This window comes from Malaclemys terrapin, chromosome 9 (genome assembly GCF_027887155.1).
Source record: "Malaclemys terrapin pileata isolate rMalTer1 chromosome 9, rMalTer1.hap1, whole genome shotgun sequence".
In the NCBI taxonomy this organism is placed as follows: Eukaryota; Metazoa; Chordata; order Testudines; family Emydidae; genus Malaclemys; species Malaclemys terrapin.
In genome coordinates, this window is record NC_071513.1 from 95,433,813 (window position 1) to 95,452,478 (window position 18,666).

Below are 18,666 nucleotides of genomic sequence, written 5' to 3' on the forward strand. Positions count from 1 at the left end.
AGAAAGCACAATGGAGGGGTAGACCAGCAATGGTTTTCAGAGTCTAATTGAGCTGATGAAGTTGGCAGAGAGGCATAGCCATTTGTACAGAAATAAAAACCTTGCCATGAAGAATTTAATCCCTCGTTTCCAAGTGTTCACACTGCCCTGTCTTCCGTGTGATCAGAACCCTGTTAACCAGAAATGTGTTTAAAACATGGCTGTGATTCTGATGCAGACAGGATCTTGATGTCTCCTGGACATATTTAGACCCATATAAAAGCTCCCCCCCTTCCCCCCCTACCCCCCCCCAAAAAAAAAGCTGGCGAGAAGTAAGACTGCAGTGAAAGATACTGTGGCAGATGCATTGTTCATGTAGCCTTCAGTGTCATGTCTGCTTCTGATCAGATGAATTAATTGCCTACGAACTGAAGAGGAGAGAAGCAGAAGCTGCTAGGAGACCTCTGCCAGAGCTCATCCGTGCCAAGATCCCATTTAGTGCGTGTCTGCAGGCCTTTTCTGAACCAGAAAACGTAGACGACTTCTGGAGCAGTGCCCTTCAAGCAAAATCTGCAGGAGTTAAGTAAGTGTGTGGTTCCATATTAAAAGCACAATGTGTTCATAATATAGTTTATTTTACCACTTGGCTATGACACAGCAAGAAATAGACAGTGATGCAGAGTCCGTTATGGATCAGGATTGGTGATGAGGCTCATGAATGTAAAGGTGCAGATTAAAAACGTTAAAATGTATTACTGGCATGCGAAACCTTACATCAGAGTGGATAAATGAAGACTCTGCACACTACTTCTGAAAGGTTGCCAATCCCGATATAGTCCTTTTCATCTGTAGATCTCATTTAGAAACAGCATTGGGGTCTTTGGGTGCTTGTAGATAGATTACCTAATAGCCAATGTTCCTATTTGTAAAAAGATAATGTCATATATATAAAAATCACAGTGTCATCTGTAGATCCTATGTAACCTATATTTTCAACCTAATGCCCTAAAATTCTAGTTGCCCTGTTTTATTGACATAACTTTCTTGTGTTTCCCAGAACATCTCGCTTTTCTTCATTTCCTGAGTACCTGGTAGTGCAGATAAAGAAGTTCACCTTTGGCCTTGACTGGATACCCCAAAAGCTTGGTATGTATCTTGCATGCTTTCCTCTCCCTTGTTCGATCCAGGTTCTCTTGGAAGGCGTATGTACATTGGCGAGGCTTGAGTTTGTAACAAAATCCAGTGGGCTCCTCTTTTCATAAAGGGCCAGACTAGAACACCAGATCTGGGGAATAAGAAGCCAATTTTACATAGTCACTTTTCATTGTAAAAGTGTCCTTTAAAAAGTGTCCTGAACTTCTCATTGGTGACTCCGACTAATAGTTTAAGGGAAGAGACTCGTGGCCGTGTTTGTAGCGTGTTTACTGAGTTCCACTCACTATAGCATGTAAATTGCAATACAATATACATGTGCTAGAATGCATCAATAATCTTTTCCTCTCTGGGTTTGCAGATGTTTCCGTAGACATGCCAGACCTACTAGACATCAATCACCTCCGTGCCACGGGACTACAACCAGGAGAAGAGGAACTTCCCGACATTGCTCCACCCATTATCATTCCTGATGACCCCAAAGGTACTGTCCTCTACCTCCAGGATCTCTCCTTCCATCCCGCCTTCCTCTGCTTGGATAGTTAGTCTCTTTTTCTTCACCTCTCTGCTGGTTCATGTGAAGCCTCTTTTTGGCTGCTATACTCCACCTGTGCAGGCCCAGAAGCATGACTCTGTGAATGAGAATAGAGCGTAGATAGGATTGGGACAGACTAATAAGAGGTACTGAGCACCCGCAGCTTCTATTGGTCGAAAATCATGCCATGGATGCTGTTGTCACACCTCTTAAGAAGCCTTGAATTAACTTAATCCTGTTGATAGTATAAGGAATTCACACTGTTCTCTGCAAGAGGATAACTGAATATTTTAATTCCCCTTTTCACCCTGTCCCCAGCTTGTGCTCTCATTCCTTCTAGAATCTTTACAGGTGTCTAGAACCTAAGTACATCTAGGAGAGTCTGTAGGGCTTGACTCTAGGACTTTCAGTGGCATCACTCAGAGAGCACTTACTTCCTAGTACCCCTCATTATTAGTATTGGTGTTATTTGTGTCGTAATAGCACCTTAGAAGCAATCAAGGATTAGGCCCCATTGTACACATGCATAATGAAAAAACAATCCCTGTTCTGAAGAGCTCGCACTCATTGGTGTGTAGTAGATATAGAGGGGCCTGATTCAGCCTTTGAGTACAGGCTCATGGTTCCCATTTAGTCTCATGGAATTGTCATGCTTACTTATTCCAGCCCATAGGGAATGTAACTTGAGCTCGGATGCCTACTGTGGAATCAGTGGTGGGTGCCAAAAGTGGAGTGGAAATTCAGCCCAGTCATTTCTTGCTTTTGGGGGCATATATATTTGAACCTACTTACCATGGTTTTTGTGCTAACTGCCATATAAAAACCAATGATAAATTAACCTTGACGTGACTGTGGCTGAATAATAATCATCATCTAATGTGTGTTCACTGGGGTACAAGGCATGGTCCTTGCTCTCAGGAGCCTTAAGTCAGACAATAAGGTTCTTGCCTTAGGATCTCGACATCATCTTATCCAGTCCCAGCACCATCTATTAGCATGCATCAGACCAAACATTGCTTGTTGGTGGTGTACTTGAAGGGGAACAGTGCACTTCTTCAAACCAGATTCCTTAATCTGCAGCACAACTGTGTTTAACACACAAGGGGTTATGTAGATTAATAGATTCCAAGACCAGAAGGGACCATTGTGATCATCTTCTGACTTCCTTTATAACACAGGACATAGAACTTCTCCAAAATAAAACTTGGAAAGACACTAAATGTCCTTCCATAGGTTAAGTCTGAAAGTCTGCCACTTCTTCATTGTAAAGAGCAAGAATCATATTTATTATTTGTATTGCAGTACACTAAGGAGCCCCAGTCATGGGCCAGGATCCCTTTGTGCTAGACACTACTACAAATGTGACATCTTCTTGAAATAATCCATTTCTAGATCAAGCCTGTCCAGTAAAAGCAATATTAGAGCTTGCTTCCTCCCCACTTCGCCCTGACAGTGAAATGTTTTGTAGCTAATAAATTCTCTTTATTATCCTATGACCTTAGACACAGATTATTGAAATTTGCTTTATGATGACTCGGGTTTTGGTGTTTAAATATTTAATGTGATACTAGAAGGGATGATGCTACTCACATTACAGGATTGGCTCATTTATTTACTTGGGTACTAATAGTGCTGTTACTGCAGTGAGCTTTCCAAACATGGAAGAACGCCAATCTCTAAAATGTATTTTGGTGTTAGAGTAGAGGAATACACAGACGGATAGTGATTTCAATTTTGTTTCCCCTCTCCAGACTACTCCCCATGATTTACCATGGCTTTCTGGGCATCTCAGCCTCCTTGAAACTTGCATTTTCACTTGTAAAGGCTAAAAAAATTGGCACTTTACCTTTTATAAATGAAAATAAAACTTCAGACAGCTTTTGCTGCCTCACTTCATCCATTTTGGTCTTCCTGCATCATGGCCTCTTGCTATGAGGTTTACTTACTGAGTCAGCTACCAGAGACATTGCATTCTAATGAAACAAGCAACTTGCAAAAGGTGCTGGGAGAGAGGTTCACTCAAATCTTAATACAGACAGTTTGTATGTGCCTTTCTATATGTAACATGTACCTCAACTAGACTGACTGACCCCTCTACCCAGCCATACCTATTTGGCCAATTTCTTGTAGGTATAACCCACGGGTCAGTGTATGTGTAACAAGTCTAGTTCTATCACCGATGTGTCGGCCTAGATAGTGGCTGTCACATAAGCATCAAAGAACAAATGGGCTTTGAGGAGGGCTAGGAAAGGGATGAGGGTTACTAGCATTATGGCTAAGTTCAAGGAAGGAATAAATGCTAATTTAGGAACTGTTAATCACTCCTGGTTTTAACGTCCTCAGGTGCAAGTAAAACTTCTCAATGTGTCCACTACCTCATTTTGTTAGTCTTGTGCCCTCTCAATTCCAGCCTCTTGCTTTACATAAAGAATCAGCTAACCATGCCCATCCTGTAATGTCTGGGTGTGCAGATTGTATTTTGGGGAAAGAAGCAGTTCAGTTTGGTGGTACGATATTCATAGCATCATGGCCTTCCTGGTTTAAATGGGGTTAGGCCAGTAATTATCCCATTTATTATTGGATTACAACACCAGTGATGCTCTACTTTAATAAGCATGAGATGATCTTTGTGAGCTTCCGTCAGCACAATGCACGCTGCCCATAGGGCACCAGACTTTTTTATTACCCACAAAATTGGCCCTCTTTCTTTCCAATGTAGAGCGTAACTGACTTTCATGCAAACTCACTTCTCCTTATTTTTCTTTCTCAATTTCCAGATCGCATGATGAACCATTTCATGGAGCGTATGTATCTCATTTTTCTCCCCAGCACATTGTGCTGACGTTTTGGCTGTTCAAACACATCCATGTGCTATAGTCAATTAATGGTAGTTCTGTCTACACAGATATGCATGGCGCTTTTCTCTGTGTGCATTTACGTAACACTTCAGTGTTGTACTTGTTCCAGCGTTGACTTGCACACCTTTGGGTATCTGAAGGACCCATTGTAGCAGTGTGGTGTCCAACACATGAGCAGCCACAATTTCTGGTGTGAAGTCCGATTTTTATAACTTGGGGTTAATTCACTTTGGACTAAATCTTGGTGTAAAAGATTTGAGCCAGATGCACTTTGTTGTCATTGTTTAACTGAAAACACAGTTAATTGGATTGGAAGAGGTGCTCTGAAATTACATTTGTGATTTTTTTTTTTGGAGTTTTATTAGTAGCAATTTAGGATAGTTTTAGATTAAAAAGCTAAATTTTTAAAGTGTATGTGGGGCATGATCCAAAGTGTATTGAAATGAATGCCAATGTCAATGGGCTTTGGATGAGGTCCCAGTCTAGGAGGTTGTCGGTATGTTTTTCAGAGATGCCACTTCGTATTCTTTAAACATTGATATTGCCCATGCAGGGCTCATCTAAACTGCAAATGGGGAAGGGAATTGAGGGGGCTGGTTATAAAATTGTTGTCCCTGATCCTGCTACATCACAGCTGTAATTTGTATGCCATGATCTGATCCAACACCTTAGATCTTTGCTAGAACACTGAGGATACACCTATATTTGAGTGGGAGGTCTGAGTCCCAGCTCACGTAGACATATCCACGCTAGCTCTGCTTGAGCTAAAAACAGCAGTGTAACTTGAGCGGCAGCTCGGGCTTGCTGCCAGAGTACATACCCAGGTGCTAGCTTCATGTGAAATACTGAACAATAGTGATGCTTAGTTGGAACATTTTGGGGGGGGGGATTATATTTTTTGTCTCCATATCACAGTGTTGTTCTGTGCTCCGCTATTAAAATGCAACCCCACCACCAAAAAGAAATACATTATATTTATATTTGAAAAGTAGCTACAGAGCAGAAGCAGTAGCTGCTTTTCATATAAGGTGAAATTCACACCAGTACAGAGGGTTTACATAAAGCTGTCCCTGTGATTTATGTCCCAGGTCTTAAGTGATATGGGAGGCCTTAACGAAACTCTGAACAAAGTGAGGAGCAGTCCTCCTCCTATTGACATCGATGGGAGTTTTGCTACAGTCCTCAAAGGGACTAGATTGGTCCTATCATGTGTCTTTTATAATTTGCTGGTCTGGAGGATTTTAACCAATGTCTCACTATGGAGACAACTTGACAAAAAAATTAGAATGATTTCTAAACAGAATGTCACAGGTGCTTGTAAAAGCCGTTATAGTCAGAGAGAGAGAGAGAGCTACAGTATTCAGAGTATTGAGGTGTCTTCACCAAGTGTCACTGCTGCAGATAAGTTACTTGTGCTCCACTACATCAGACGTGGTGTCATTACAGAATTGACTGTCCATGTACCAATAGTAGCAGATCTAGTACTCTTAGAAACTGCAAATCTCTGACGGGCCTGCACTTCAGTGGTGGGTGACTTGTTTCCTATAAATGCTTTCTGTAAAACACTTAGGGAATTACTCAGGGTGAAAGACGCTCTGTGTAAATCATTCAGATAAAAAGCTATAAATAAATCACTAATTGCCATTATAGTGATTTGCATAAAGCTGCTTTTTTTTAATGGATGTTTGTTCCCTGCAGTGTTAAAACAAACCCAGTGATACAATATATAGGAAGTAGCGTCCTATACAATAACAAATATTACAGGAATGGGCTGATTGTGACGCTACTTATTAGAGTATCCTCTCTTGTAGCTCCGGATATTGATGAATCTTCAGTGATGCAGCTAGCAGAGATGGGTTTCCCCTTGGAAGCCTGTCGGAAAGCTGTATACTATACAGGCAACATGGGTGCTGAAGTGGCTTTCAACTGGATCATTGCACACATGGAAGAACCGGGTCAGTAGTCTCAAGGGTTTGAATGAGACCTCACTCTGCTGTGCATCTTACTTGGGTCAATATGAATTGTAACACCATGCATGGCAAACAAATCGTATCATATCCCTTTGAAAACTAGAGAACACAGACTTGTCATTCTCCTGATGTGCCATAGTGTTGGTATAAACCTGATACAGAATCCAATCCTCTGAACACACACCGGGCACCCATTGCCCGGAGAAGGCACAGCACACCCATGTTGCACCAAAAGAGGTATCCTGTCCCCAGTGACAAAGTAGCTGGTGCTGAAAAGCAATGGTGGATCTACAGCCCCTTGCTGCTGGTCTTGGGATCAGAGTTGGGTATGCAGCTATATGCCTACCAAGTATGGGTTGTCTGGTACTTGGGTTTCATGTTGGGCCTTGCTATGATAAACCTGGCTTCTTTATTCCCTGGATGTGCCACCATGTAGCCTTGCTGCATTGGTTTCACCCCTGTAGCACACTGAGCAGTTCCAGGCAGCACAGTGTGGAAGAATCCACATACATGCCTTTCTCATGTGCATACTCCTCTTCCTGCTTTTTTGGGCCTTCTGTGCCTCTCCTGTCCAGATTTGGCCCATAGAAATGAACTTTATACAGGTATTGTTGCTATTCTTGAGCTTCCATTCATTGTTTGGGTATGTATTGATGGGTTAAAAAAGTTAACTGTTTGTCTTTTCCAGATTTTGCAGAGCCATTAGCTATACCTGGCTATGGGGGAGTTGCTTCTGCCGGAGCAGCTGGTCTAGGGGCTATTGGGTTAGATAACCAGCCTCCAGAAGAGATGGTAGCTCTCATCACCTCCATGGGATTCCAGAGGAATGTAGCTATTCAAGCACTCAAAGCAACAGTGAGTCCCCAGAGAAATTTTGGATTTTTTTTTTTCTTTTTAAGGCTGAAAAGACACATGTGCAAGGAAACTCATGAGATGTGCTCATGAAGAAATTCATAATTTGCTGGTGGATGTAGGGAAGCGAGGAGAATGGGGTCCTGAGGCAAGGTTGGCCCCCAAGATAGATTGTGACAGGGGTGAGGAGCAAGGGTATATGGATTTCAGGTGAGTATTAAGTTGGATGTGACAAAGAAGGGGAAGATAAGAAGAACTTGACTCCCCTTCCTATCTGTTCTGAAGCATTCTGGGTGCATGAGAGCAGTGTGTCCTGAGGATGGGGTGCTCCCCAATTACTTTCTTTGGGGTGTTTGTTGAAGAGTTGCAATCCCATCTCACATGACTGTGTTCTGACTCACCACCCACAGTTATCCAGGTACAGCGATCTTGTGGCCCCTAAGAGACACCCACCACGAGAGAGGAAAGGCCTCTTTCTGGGTGCTGGAGAGACGGGAGTCTTTACCTTTGTTTCTCTTTACATCTGTTCTGTGCCTCTCCAAAGCCCACCTCCATGTGGGATGATAACCAGGGAGGAGGGGGAGTTAACATTGGGCTCTTCTGCCTTCTTTTCTATGCTATAATTTCCCATTTCCCGTTAATACTAATACTTCCTCAGACAGCAACTCCTGGGCTGCACTGCCTCTTCCCAGCTATGTTGCTGGGCTCCCATCCAGTGTGATGTGCAGGAGCGGTCCAAGAAGCGTAGTCACTCACAGAAAGCAGTTTCCCTTTCATGTGTAGTTCTGTGGCTTCCATAATATTTGTGATCTGAATGCAGAAACCATAGGACTAGGGCACTGGCTTTCACTTTTATTCCTGTATGCTGGTTGGGATGCTAGCATGGGTGGCTGGCAGTGTCTGTTGAAGAACAGTGCAATTCAGGCCTTTCCTAGCCAAATCACTTACTCTTTCCTGTCTGACTTCCCAGGACCTGTTGGTTGCATTGTCATGGTACCTAGGAGTCCCAGTCGTAGACTAGGACCCCATTGTGCTAGGTGCTGTACAAAAACAGCACAAAAGGACTGCCCCTGTCCCAAAGAGCTTACAACATAAGTAGTGGTAAGCAAACCTTCTGTTCCAACAAGTGAATATGCCTATCAAATTAGGTAGAGGGCAATTACAAATGTCACTATTCCTGCATTTTGTGTGTATTGTAAACTACTATTTTGATTTAACAGGGATTGAAAGATTTAAACTGGCTTCACTTTAAGCCATTTATTAGAACCAAAATCCGAATCCCAGCCATTTTTTATCCAGCATGGTGGGGGAGGGAAGGAGCATTGGAAATTACAGCTTTGGAAACCAAATTCTGAATGCTGGCTCCATCTAAATCATTGTGATTATTTATAGGACTGATACAGCCACTTTTCGCATCAAATATAACTTTAAAAGCCCGTGTGCTTAAATTAATACTGTTATCCTGTGTAATCCAGCACCCTATCATTATTGGCAACGGCATATAGAACACTGAGCAAAGAACCATTCAGTCCGTGTGGTGCTGAAAATGCTGCAGGGAACCATTTAGTACTAAACAAATCCAATTACAGTCCTAGGTCAGGAGACTTGCACAGTGCCTGCTGAATACTCATTTTCATAGAGGCAGTGTGTCTAGCTCAAATGTACTGAATGCTGTTGATCTCAGTCCTTGTTCTGCTTATTTAAGGATCAGTGTTTGTATGGCAGCTACAATGTTGGTGAATGCGCTAATGGCTGGTGTTTTGCTCATTTGCCAGAATAATAATTTGGAGCATGCACTGGACTGGATCTTCAGCCACCCTGAGCCCGAAGAGGAAAGCGAGTCTGCTTCAGATGTGATGGATATGGAAAATAATGCTAATGCCAACATCCTGGCAGAAGCAGGTTCAGAGGGGCCCAGGATCAAAGATGGGTCTGGAAGTAAGTTTCCCTTGAGTAGTGGCTTTAGCTATCATGCTGCAATGTTGCACCCTCATGTCCATCTTATATATTATATCTAGAGCTCCTCTCTCTGTCTCTCTCTCTCTCTCTCAAAAAATGAGCTTCACTGAGTGTTTGGAGTGAAGTCCAAACAATTTGTTTTTAATCCTGTGTGTGTGTGTGTGTGTGAGAGAGAGAGAGAGAGACCTTGGGCAAGTCATGTGACTTATTTGGGCCTCAGCTTCCCCATATGTAAAATGAGGATGATTCCAGTTTCTCAAGGCTGTTGAGAGGCTTACAGTTTGCAAAGTGCTTTGGCGTTCCTGGATGAAATGTGCTCTAGAACTGCACAGTATTAGGATTCCCATTCTTATTTCCAGACCATGTGATGAGTCACTTCTTTCTTCACTACTGCTTCTGTGAGAGGAAAATCTGTGCCCCACTTACAATAGCTGAAAATCTCTCTTACGCCTTGTCTTCACCAAAGAAATGTAATGGATTTACATTGGCTATCTACAAAAAGAACAGGAGTACTTGTGGCACCTTAGAGACTAACAAATTTATTAGAGCATAAGCTTTCGTGGGTGGGCTGTAGTCCACGAAAGCTTATGCTCTAATAAATTTGTTTGTCTCTAAGGTGCCACAAGTACTCCTATTCTTTTTGCGGATACAGACTAACACGGCTGCTACTCTGAAACCTGTCATTATGCAAGGCACTGCATTTAGCCGTATGGAGTGGAAATCCATGAACCTCATGAAAAAACTCGTACAGATACAGACAGACATCATCTTCCTTTCCAAATGCAAGCAGATGGACATCATTTAAGAAGTGGGCTGTAGTCCACGAAAGCTTATGCTCTAATAAATTGGTTAGTCTCTAAGGTGCCATAAGTACTCCTATTCTTTTTGCGGATACAGACTAACACGGCTGCTACTCTGAAAATTGGCTATCTAGTCACTCTAGTGCGTATCCCTAACATGGGCACATGAAACCAGTACACAGCATGATTTACATTGGTATAAAATACTTTGGTAAATTACCAGATTAAACTGGGCTGGTGCAACCAGCCTACATTAGAGGTTGCACTGATGTAACTCCATTGATATTTGGCTCTCATTTCCTTAATGTAGGCAGAGCCTTGGAAAAGGTTGATTTTTGCCTGCAAAAGGGGTAGGCAAATTCAGGCAAAACCTCCCAGAATCCTGTTGCCCTCATGTCTGCATCTTGGCAAGGGGTTAGACTAGATGACCCTTGTGGTTCCTTCTAACCCTGTGATTCTATGTCGCAGTGCAATAATCCTCATGCTCTTGTGTTGGCATTGATATATCTGCTTTCACGGTGCATTGCCGCCTGGAAATCTTGTTGTCCCCAGCGTCATTGGGTATCCTTTACTCACCTACTCTGCATAAAATATAATTTCCTTCTTTCATTATGAGGGGGAAAATACGAAAATTCCCTGAAAGCTAATCAACCTAAGGATTCTGCTGTTATTACAAACCACTTAAGCTCTAGGCCTTTTAGTTGATATGTAATCTGAGAATCCATTTAATAGGAATCATTATCCTACATATCCATGCATGACTTCATTGATTTCTCTACTGGTTTTCCTCTGAGGATCTCATTGTCAGAAGTAATAGAGCTAAGTAAACCACAAGATGGGGCTATTGTACAGCAGCCCAGGAATGTAAAAAAGGCAAAGAATGATCATAAATCTAAAGGCACTGGGTTACTGCAGCACAATGGTCATCTTAGGATAGTGAGTAGCATTTAACATTGCTTTTCTAAAGAACTTTAATACCCGCTGTAACGGTCCGGACTCACTGCTGTGGCGCCTCCTGCTGGTTGTCCATGGGAATTAGCTCTTCCAGAGTCCGGGACCGCCCCCTGCAGGCTGGTGATCAGCCTTGCCACTGGCCCCGTGGGCCTCCCAGGACCCCGGTGCCCCTTTCTCTGGGTGCTGCCCCCTGGCAGTACCCCCACAGTTCTGGGTCTCCCCCTCCTAGGGGAACCCCCACCCACTACCCCCACTTCACCTCAATCTTGGCTACTGCCCAATCTCCATCTAGCCCCGTTCCCTGGGGCAGACTGCAGTATCAGCCACTCATCACAGGCAAAGGGGTTCGGACCCGCTGCCTCTGCCTACCCATGGGCTGCCCCCTGCAACCCAGTACCTAATAGGCCTTACCAGACCTGCAGCCTGGGGCTTTCCTAGGCCAGAGCTCCCTGGCTCCCTTGGCCTTTCCCCAGCCCTGCTCCACTCCAGATACTCTGCTCAGGTCCCTGCAGCCAGGTCCCTCCCTCTCAGAAGCTAGAGAGAGTCTGCTTGGGTTTCTGGCTCACAGCCTCTTATAGGGGCCAGCCTGGCGTGATTGAGGCATGGCCCTAGCTGTTACTGCCTTCCCCAATCAGCTCAGGCTTTCCTTCACAGCCTCAGCCCTCTCCCCGGGCTGGCTTTAACCCTTTCTGGCCTAGAGCGAGTGACCACCCCACTACACCCCCACATCAGTAACAGCAGTGTGTATGCTCGCTCCACCTGTCTATTTCTGTTCCCCAGGTTATCGTCACTGTAATATTCTTACAAAAATAGTCTAAAGACCACATCAAATAATTGTTTGATTTTGTTTCTCTTGTAGCTTTTTAATAAGTTTTTAATAATAACTTTTAAATAATACTTCACTGTAACTATTACCAGTGTTACCTAGTAAAGGCCAAGCTTGGGGACCGTGAATATATTTAGAGTGGAGGTTTACAATGAAGAGTATGGGAATTAGATATGTGTAATCAGACTTTGGAGGATGTGACCCTATTTTGATTATCTGAGATTCTGAGAATATACTCCGATGAAGTAAAATGGCCTCAGAACTCCCTCTCTGGGTCAAAACCCAAGTCATTCCCATTATCCAGTTGTTTGAAGGAGTATAATCTGTTTAATTTTGGTCATGGCTGTATTTAGGCTTGGCAGAATTCCATTTTTTAAATAATTTCACTGGATAATTAATACTGATGGCTATGGTTAAGCTCCCCACTCCCTGATTTTTGTCAATTTAAATTTTCACAGTTGTTGGAAATTTTGGGGGAAGGAGTGTGTGTCATTATTTAACGACAGTAGATGTTGAGTTTCAAAAAGTTAAATCAAATAGTTAAAATACAAATTGTCAACATCACATGTCAAAATATATGAAGTAAATATCCTTACATTGACAAATCATACCTGTTTTTACTGTTGATTTGCTAGTCCACTCGTAACAAGCCTAATTCAAAAGTCTAAATCTGTGGATTTTGACCCTAGTAAGTTCTCAAACAGCATTTTTCTTCCTTTTGCCCATTTGTAAATTTAAATGATTATCAATGTAAATATATGTTCATCAGTTTGTGTGCATATGGTGAAATCAATATTTACCAATACAAATCTAATCATTCCAAGTCTAGTTATACTGTGTGGCATAAACAAATACAGAGTAAGATCTCCATCCCTGCTGTGCACAAAAGCCTTCTCTTCAGTTGTCCTAACAATGAACTCTTCATGGTTTTCTTCCTGTTGAGAAGCCATGCTTGCATAATATGCTGAAGCTGTTGAAATTATTATCCAAGGGCTTCCCCAAAATTTTAAAAATTATGTATGTTTGTGCGGATGATGGTGTTAGAAGTCATACGGAGGACTCAGTGTGTCCTCTGACCATAGGCTACTCTAGGGTATAGTCCCTGTCTTTTTCATTTGATTTAAAGGAGTTCAAACATTCGTATCCATGAACTCAACTAATTTGTGTGCAGAGCCAATTTTCACCACCCTTCAACTGGGCTGTATCTAAATAGTGTATCTTACATTTCAGTGATGTCTTGTGTGCATCAAGGTTGAAATCCATACCCTTGTCCTATCCGTTTTGTCTTTCATAGATTTGGTCATATGTTCATAGGTATAAGCTGATTCAGACAGTGTTGTTTGTACCCAGACATGTGTTTGTTTGTGCTGCATTCATGTTTGGTGAAGGTAAGTGCTACACGTGAAAGGGGACACCTACTGCTGGGTTAATAGAAAGTGTTTTTTGGGATGTGAGGTCTGAATTAGAGGTGCTTATATGTCTGAAAATGCTTTTCTGTTTAAAAAAAAAATTGTCCCTTGGCTCTGTGCTGCGGTGTCAGCAATGGAGGAGTGACATTCATCACCTCTGATATTTCTTATGCAGGGTATGAGCTCTTTGGATTCATCAGCCACATGGGAACATCCACAATGAGTGGCCACTATGTTTCCCACCTCAAAAAGGAAGGAAGGTGAGTGGCTTTGGGAAAGGAAGGAAAGATTTGGTTTCTGGATGGCAGGCAGCTTCTGCATAGCATGTCCCCATACAAAAATATACGCGTGTTTGTTATCACGCAATACATTTCTGTTATCTCACTCAATCAGTGGAATGAAGGCTACAAATGTTATATAGAACTGCGCTTGGTTTTCCTTGTGTGTGTGTGTGTGCGAGTGAGTGAGTGTGTGTGTGTGTGTGTACGCATGTGCATGCTGAGGCTACTGTAATCTATACTAGGGACTGGGCTAATATAGAACCTGGTTTTCTTTGTAGAGGGATATGTGTGCTCGCTGGGGCTACTCTAATCTGTACCAGGGACCTGGCTGATGCAGAACTTGGATTCTGTTGCGCTTGCCACCCACCCTCTCCTCCCTAGCTGTGCATCGAGCACTCTAATTTCTGGCAATTGGAAACCATCTCTGGTTTGCCTCCATGCCCTTCTCCTTTCTTAATTACTTAATTAACAAGAAGCCTGCTTCACCAATCACTTTGATTTTCATTGTGCCTCTTGTTTGTAAGTTGTCTGATTAGATTTTAAGCTTTTAAGGGTAGAGAGCTGGGAAGTCCTTAGTGTCTTGTTGGTGCCCTATTAAAGGAATAAATTACAGCACTTTAATCCTCTGGATACTCACCTTCCTATTTTCATTTCAGATGGGTGATCTACAACGACCTTAAAGTCTGTGCCTCAGAACGACCTCCCAGAGACCTGGGCTATATTTACTTCTACCGTAGGATACCAAGTTAGGCCTCAAATACGTTATTTGGCCTTAAGAAGCCATAAGCCTTTTTAATCTGCCAAAAAAAAAGAGTATAAAAAATTAAAACAAAAAACAAAAAAACCTTGGACTGCCAAAAAAGCAAAGGAAAACATGGGATATTTATAGTTTATTTAAGAACACAGTCATTTGATGCCTTCTTAAGTGTTAGCAGGGAAATTTCTATTAGGTGGTGATGTACTGCAGGATATTTTAAATTGATATACATTAAAGGATACCTTAAAACTGTGCAGATTACTAATGGAGTTTGCAAATAGCTCATGGAGAATATGCATTTGTTTCATAACTACACTACAACCCAATTACTGCCCTGTGGTTCAGCTATGTTCTCGGAAGACCTTTGGGGAATGTACAGTTCTACAATAGTAGCTGCCCACTGCTTCCAACTGGAGAGTCCACACTGGTTCTGGATGTCACAAATTTGCCTGTGCTTCATGTATAATTGAAGGGGGAGAAGCTGTTTTCCATCACAGAATATGCCTCAGTCACGATATTATTTTCAGTACAATAAGGAATGACTTATATAGCTATGTATATTAAAATGTAGTGATACAGAATGTTTTGTTTTGCCTCCTTGATGCTTGAAATCGAAACACACCAATGCAAAATTTGGAAGCTGTTAATCCCTTGTCAGTGCCCTATGCATTATGCCAAATAGAAATGGTGGGTTTTATTTTATGTATTTAATGTGCGTTTTTTTAAACATTTCTTGAAATCCTGTTATGTTTTTTAAATTATCCCAAGAGATTCAGGATTGCAAGTGGCTGAAGGAAACAGATATGCTGATTTGATAAGTAACTCTACCACTCAGGAATAACAACCACCATTTTCCTCCAAAGGCATTAAAAAAAGAGGAGCAATGTCCCTTTAATTGTTGCAAAGAATTTTGTGCCCAGACCAGCTGAAACCGGCTCCATGACAAAGTGCTTGCAGTACAAATCTGCTTTTTTTGCCAAAGGTTGTTTAATTATTTAAGTTTCTTCAATGGATGGAGGAAATTGCTTGGTAAAATTGCTGATTTATTGATTTTTTTTTTTAAATTCATAACGTATCAACTTTCTAGAAACTTGCAAACACACTGATAATCTGATCTGCACAATGCACCCCCTTATACATGGGCTTCTGGGGTTTTTTGGCCTCTTGTCCCATTTTCCCCCCATATTGTTTCCTTCCTTCAATTTGAGTCATAAACAAGAAGGGGCCTGTGAGTGGGGGTGGGATGTTAATTTGTAGTTGTTGAATAGTTCTGTTTTTAAAAAAATTACAATGGTGAATGTGTAATCTTTTTTGTTTCCAAAAAAAAAAAAAAATTCACAGTACGTTGGCTTCTGCTGAGAGACGGTTGGTAAAATTGCCTCTTATAATATTACTGATCCCTCAAAATAAGTTGGAACAGTCAAAAGAATCCATGCAGAGTGCAGGAGAGGCAGGGAGTTGTGATTATGTCATTCTGGTTACAACTAGGGCTTTTTTAAAATGTCTGACTAAAAACTGTTCCCATAGTGTAACAAAGCCTGGTATAGATCACTAAGCATGGTAATACAGGCCTAGTTTTCCTGATCAGTATTTGATCTGAAAAGTGGTACTAGATGTAGAGAGAAATTCTAGTCCAATAATTCTGTAGTAGTCTATGTGATGTGTAATCACTGGGAAAGCTTCCTCTATTTAACACCCTTCCAGGAACACTAGAATGGTGGTGTTTCACATTAGAAAGTGGCTCCCATAAGATTCATCTGCCTTGTCATTCTTAAGTAGTTTATTGTAGACAAAATAAAAATTGCCAGCAAATCTACTTGTTCCTACAGTATTTTGGCTGTTTGTGTCTTTCACTAGCAGGTGCCTATTCTGAAAATTGAATCAGGAAAGTATGCAGTGGCACATCCTGTATTTAAAGTGAAGGAGCTGAACTTTCAGATAGTTTTTATTTTTGCTTTTGGCAGTAAAAAAGGAAAAGATAATTTTCTTGCCCAGTTATATTTCAAAGAAGTGCAACAACAGCTTTCTCCTCTGCCTCATGAACTTAAAGGGCTATTTATAAACTGGAAAGGTCTGATATGCATAACCTTTTTATTTAGAGACCTTGGCTAAGTTACAGATCATGGGGTCTTTGCCATGCTCATTGTTAAACTGGAAACATGGCAAAGCTTCTAGGAATAAAGACGGAGTATGAACTCTCACAAACCATTTACTTGTATATAGAGACATCTAAAACTGGAACGACCGTGTGTGTGTGATATTAATATTATATATTTAACATCAGGCACACTTAAAAATCTAGCAGGTGAGAAGCTGGAAAGTGATAGTTAAAAGAAAAAAATTAGCTGGCTGTAATAGGTGCATTTTTAGTGTCTGCATTTCTGAAATCCTTTTAGTGCAAGTATTGTTCAGCCCTTTGTGCTGCGTAAGCTACAAGTGGGCAAACCTGCAGGGTGCAATATAGGGGAAAGGCTGAATGATCTTTCATGAAAATATAGCATTTGAAAATACCTTGAAGTTTTCCAGCTGTTTGTGCATTTTGTCCTCTCATCACTGTTTTCGCCTTCAAATATTCAATGTACTGTAAATTCTTTTTCTTCTCTCTTTTTTCTTCAAAGATATGACTAAAGGTGAACAATGACATTGGTACATTAGGATGCAATCACCTGACTCTAGAACCTAGAGGGAGAGGTACACCTGTTTGATCCATTTAAGTCCTGATTTAGCAAAGCACTTAAGCGCATGCTCAGTTTCAAGAAGGGGGGTAGTCCTATTGATGTCAATACGACTACTCCCTATGCTTAAGTACCTTGCTGGATCAGGGCAATAGGGAGTGACTTGAGCAATGGGTGATGGGAGGACTTGTGGTTCAGCTGGATTCCAGTAACTGTTTCAAGTTATTTTTTTTTATTTGTGTTGTGAACTTCTTGGGAGTAAAGGTTGAGAAAAAGAATCACTTTGGCCCAGATCCTCAAAGGTTTTTGAGCTCCTAATTCCCGTTGATATCAATGGGATTAAGGTCACTAAATGCCTTTGATGATCTGGGTCTTTGAACCTAAAAAAGCAAGTTATTGAATCAGCTGAATACCATGAATAAAGAGGCACAAAGCAAACAGCTGTTTTATTGTTAGAGTTGGTTATAAATTTCTGAATTATGAAACTTTTGGGAGGAAGGGAAAATGTTTGACAATTCCCCATTCCCCCCCCCCTTTTTAAAATCCTGCTTTATTTCTGATGGACTCTAGAACCCATTATGATTCACGGTGTCCTGTCTTCAAAGCAGAAGTAGAATGTGATTCTTAAAATCCTTTTATCTTGTTGATTAAAATGTAATTAGGATATAATCTTAATTAAAAAATAATAAAGCCTTCCGACAGTCTGGGAGTCTTTGGACCTGATTCTCCTTTCCCTTTTATCAGTTCCACACTGGAGTACCTCTGCTGAGTTATTCCTGATTTACACTGGTGTAAATGAAATCTGAAGCAGGCCCTGTCTCTTAGGAACTTTCAGCCTCATGGAGGTGCAGTAAAACTTGTGACATGGATGCATTAGGTCTTCATTGTAGCTTTTAGAGACAGACCTCCAGCTAATATCTTTGTTTTCCATCCCAGTGGCAGTCACCTCTGTTTTCTCTGCTATCTGACTTCAGATGCATTGAACGACTATGCAAAACATGTTGTAACTGGAAATGCCTTCTTATTCCCCTCCCATTCCCGCCGCCCCCCCCATTAACGGATCAGATCAATTTCTGATTCCTGCCACATCTTTTGAGGTTTTCTGTTGTGTCCTGGAAGTGTTTGTAATAGTTTATTTTGCACCATTCGGCATTGTTTGCTTGAAGCACTGGTAACATTTTGGAGAGTATTTGTTTGAGATGGGAAGGGATATGAATGATATATTGTTGCAATTGTTTTAAATTAAAAAATATTCTCACATCTTTGGGATTGTGTTGTCTTTTTTGCCTCTTTTTTTCTTTGAAACTTCAAGTTAACTGAGCAGCTTTTGGTGGTGCCAGTTCTCACAGTTGTGAACCTTCTGATATCTGGTGTTTTCCTTAAAGCCCGAACAACTGGAGCAGAGGAGGTACATGAGAATCTCCACTCTCAACTAAAAAAAGAAAAGAAAGAAAAAGGTAATTTCTAGCCTTGATAGTTTGAAAGAAAAGATTGAAAACCTGACCCTAGGGCTCCCTGAAGATTCAAAAAGCAAACAAGGAGAACCTTAAATGTATTATTTTTTAAAAATCTCATGATTTTTAGAGACCTGACCTGATTTTTGAATGCTTGGGGCTGGCAGTATTGATCTGTGCAAGCTCCTTCCATTCATACATAGGT

At 41.5% G+C, this 18,666-nt stretch overlaps 1 protein-coding gene across 2 annotated transcripts in view; it reads left to right on the plus strand.

The window, feature by feature from the left end:
- The window catches only part of USP13 (ubiquitin specific peptidase 13), an 82,349-nt gene extending 64,082 nt beyond the window's left edge, over positions 1-18,267 (plus strand). For both annotated transcript variants that reach the window (XM_054039784.1, XM_054039783.1), the window contains 9 exons: positions 388-562; positions 1,037-1,125; positions 1,493-1,615; positions 4,444-4,470; positions 6,336-6,479; positions 7,183-7,349; positions 9,122-9,284; positions 13,470-13,554; positions 14,232-18,267. In XM_054039784.1, coding sequence (XP_053895759.1) covers positions 388-562; positions 1,037-1,125; positions 1,493-1,615; positions 4,444-4,470; positions 6,336-6,479; positions 7,183-7,349; positions 9,122-9,284; positions 13,470-13,554; positions 14,232-14,325 — 1,067 coding nt within the window. In that variant the 3' untranslated portion in view covers positions 14,326-18,267. The remainder of the gene's footprint in view (positions 1-387; positions 563-1,036; positions 1,126-1,492; positions 1,616-4,443; positions 4,471-6,335; positions 6,480-7,182; positions 7,350-9,121; positions 9,285-13,469; positions 13,555-14,231) is intronic.
- Positions 18,268-18,666: the final 399 nt, after the last annotated feature.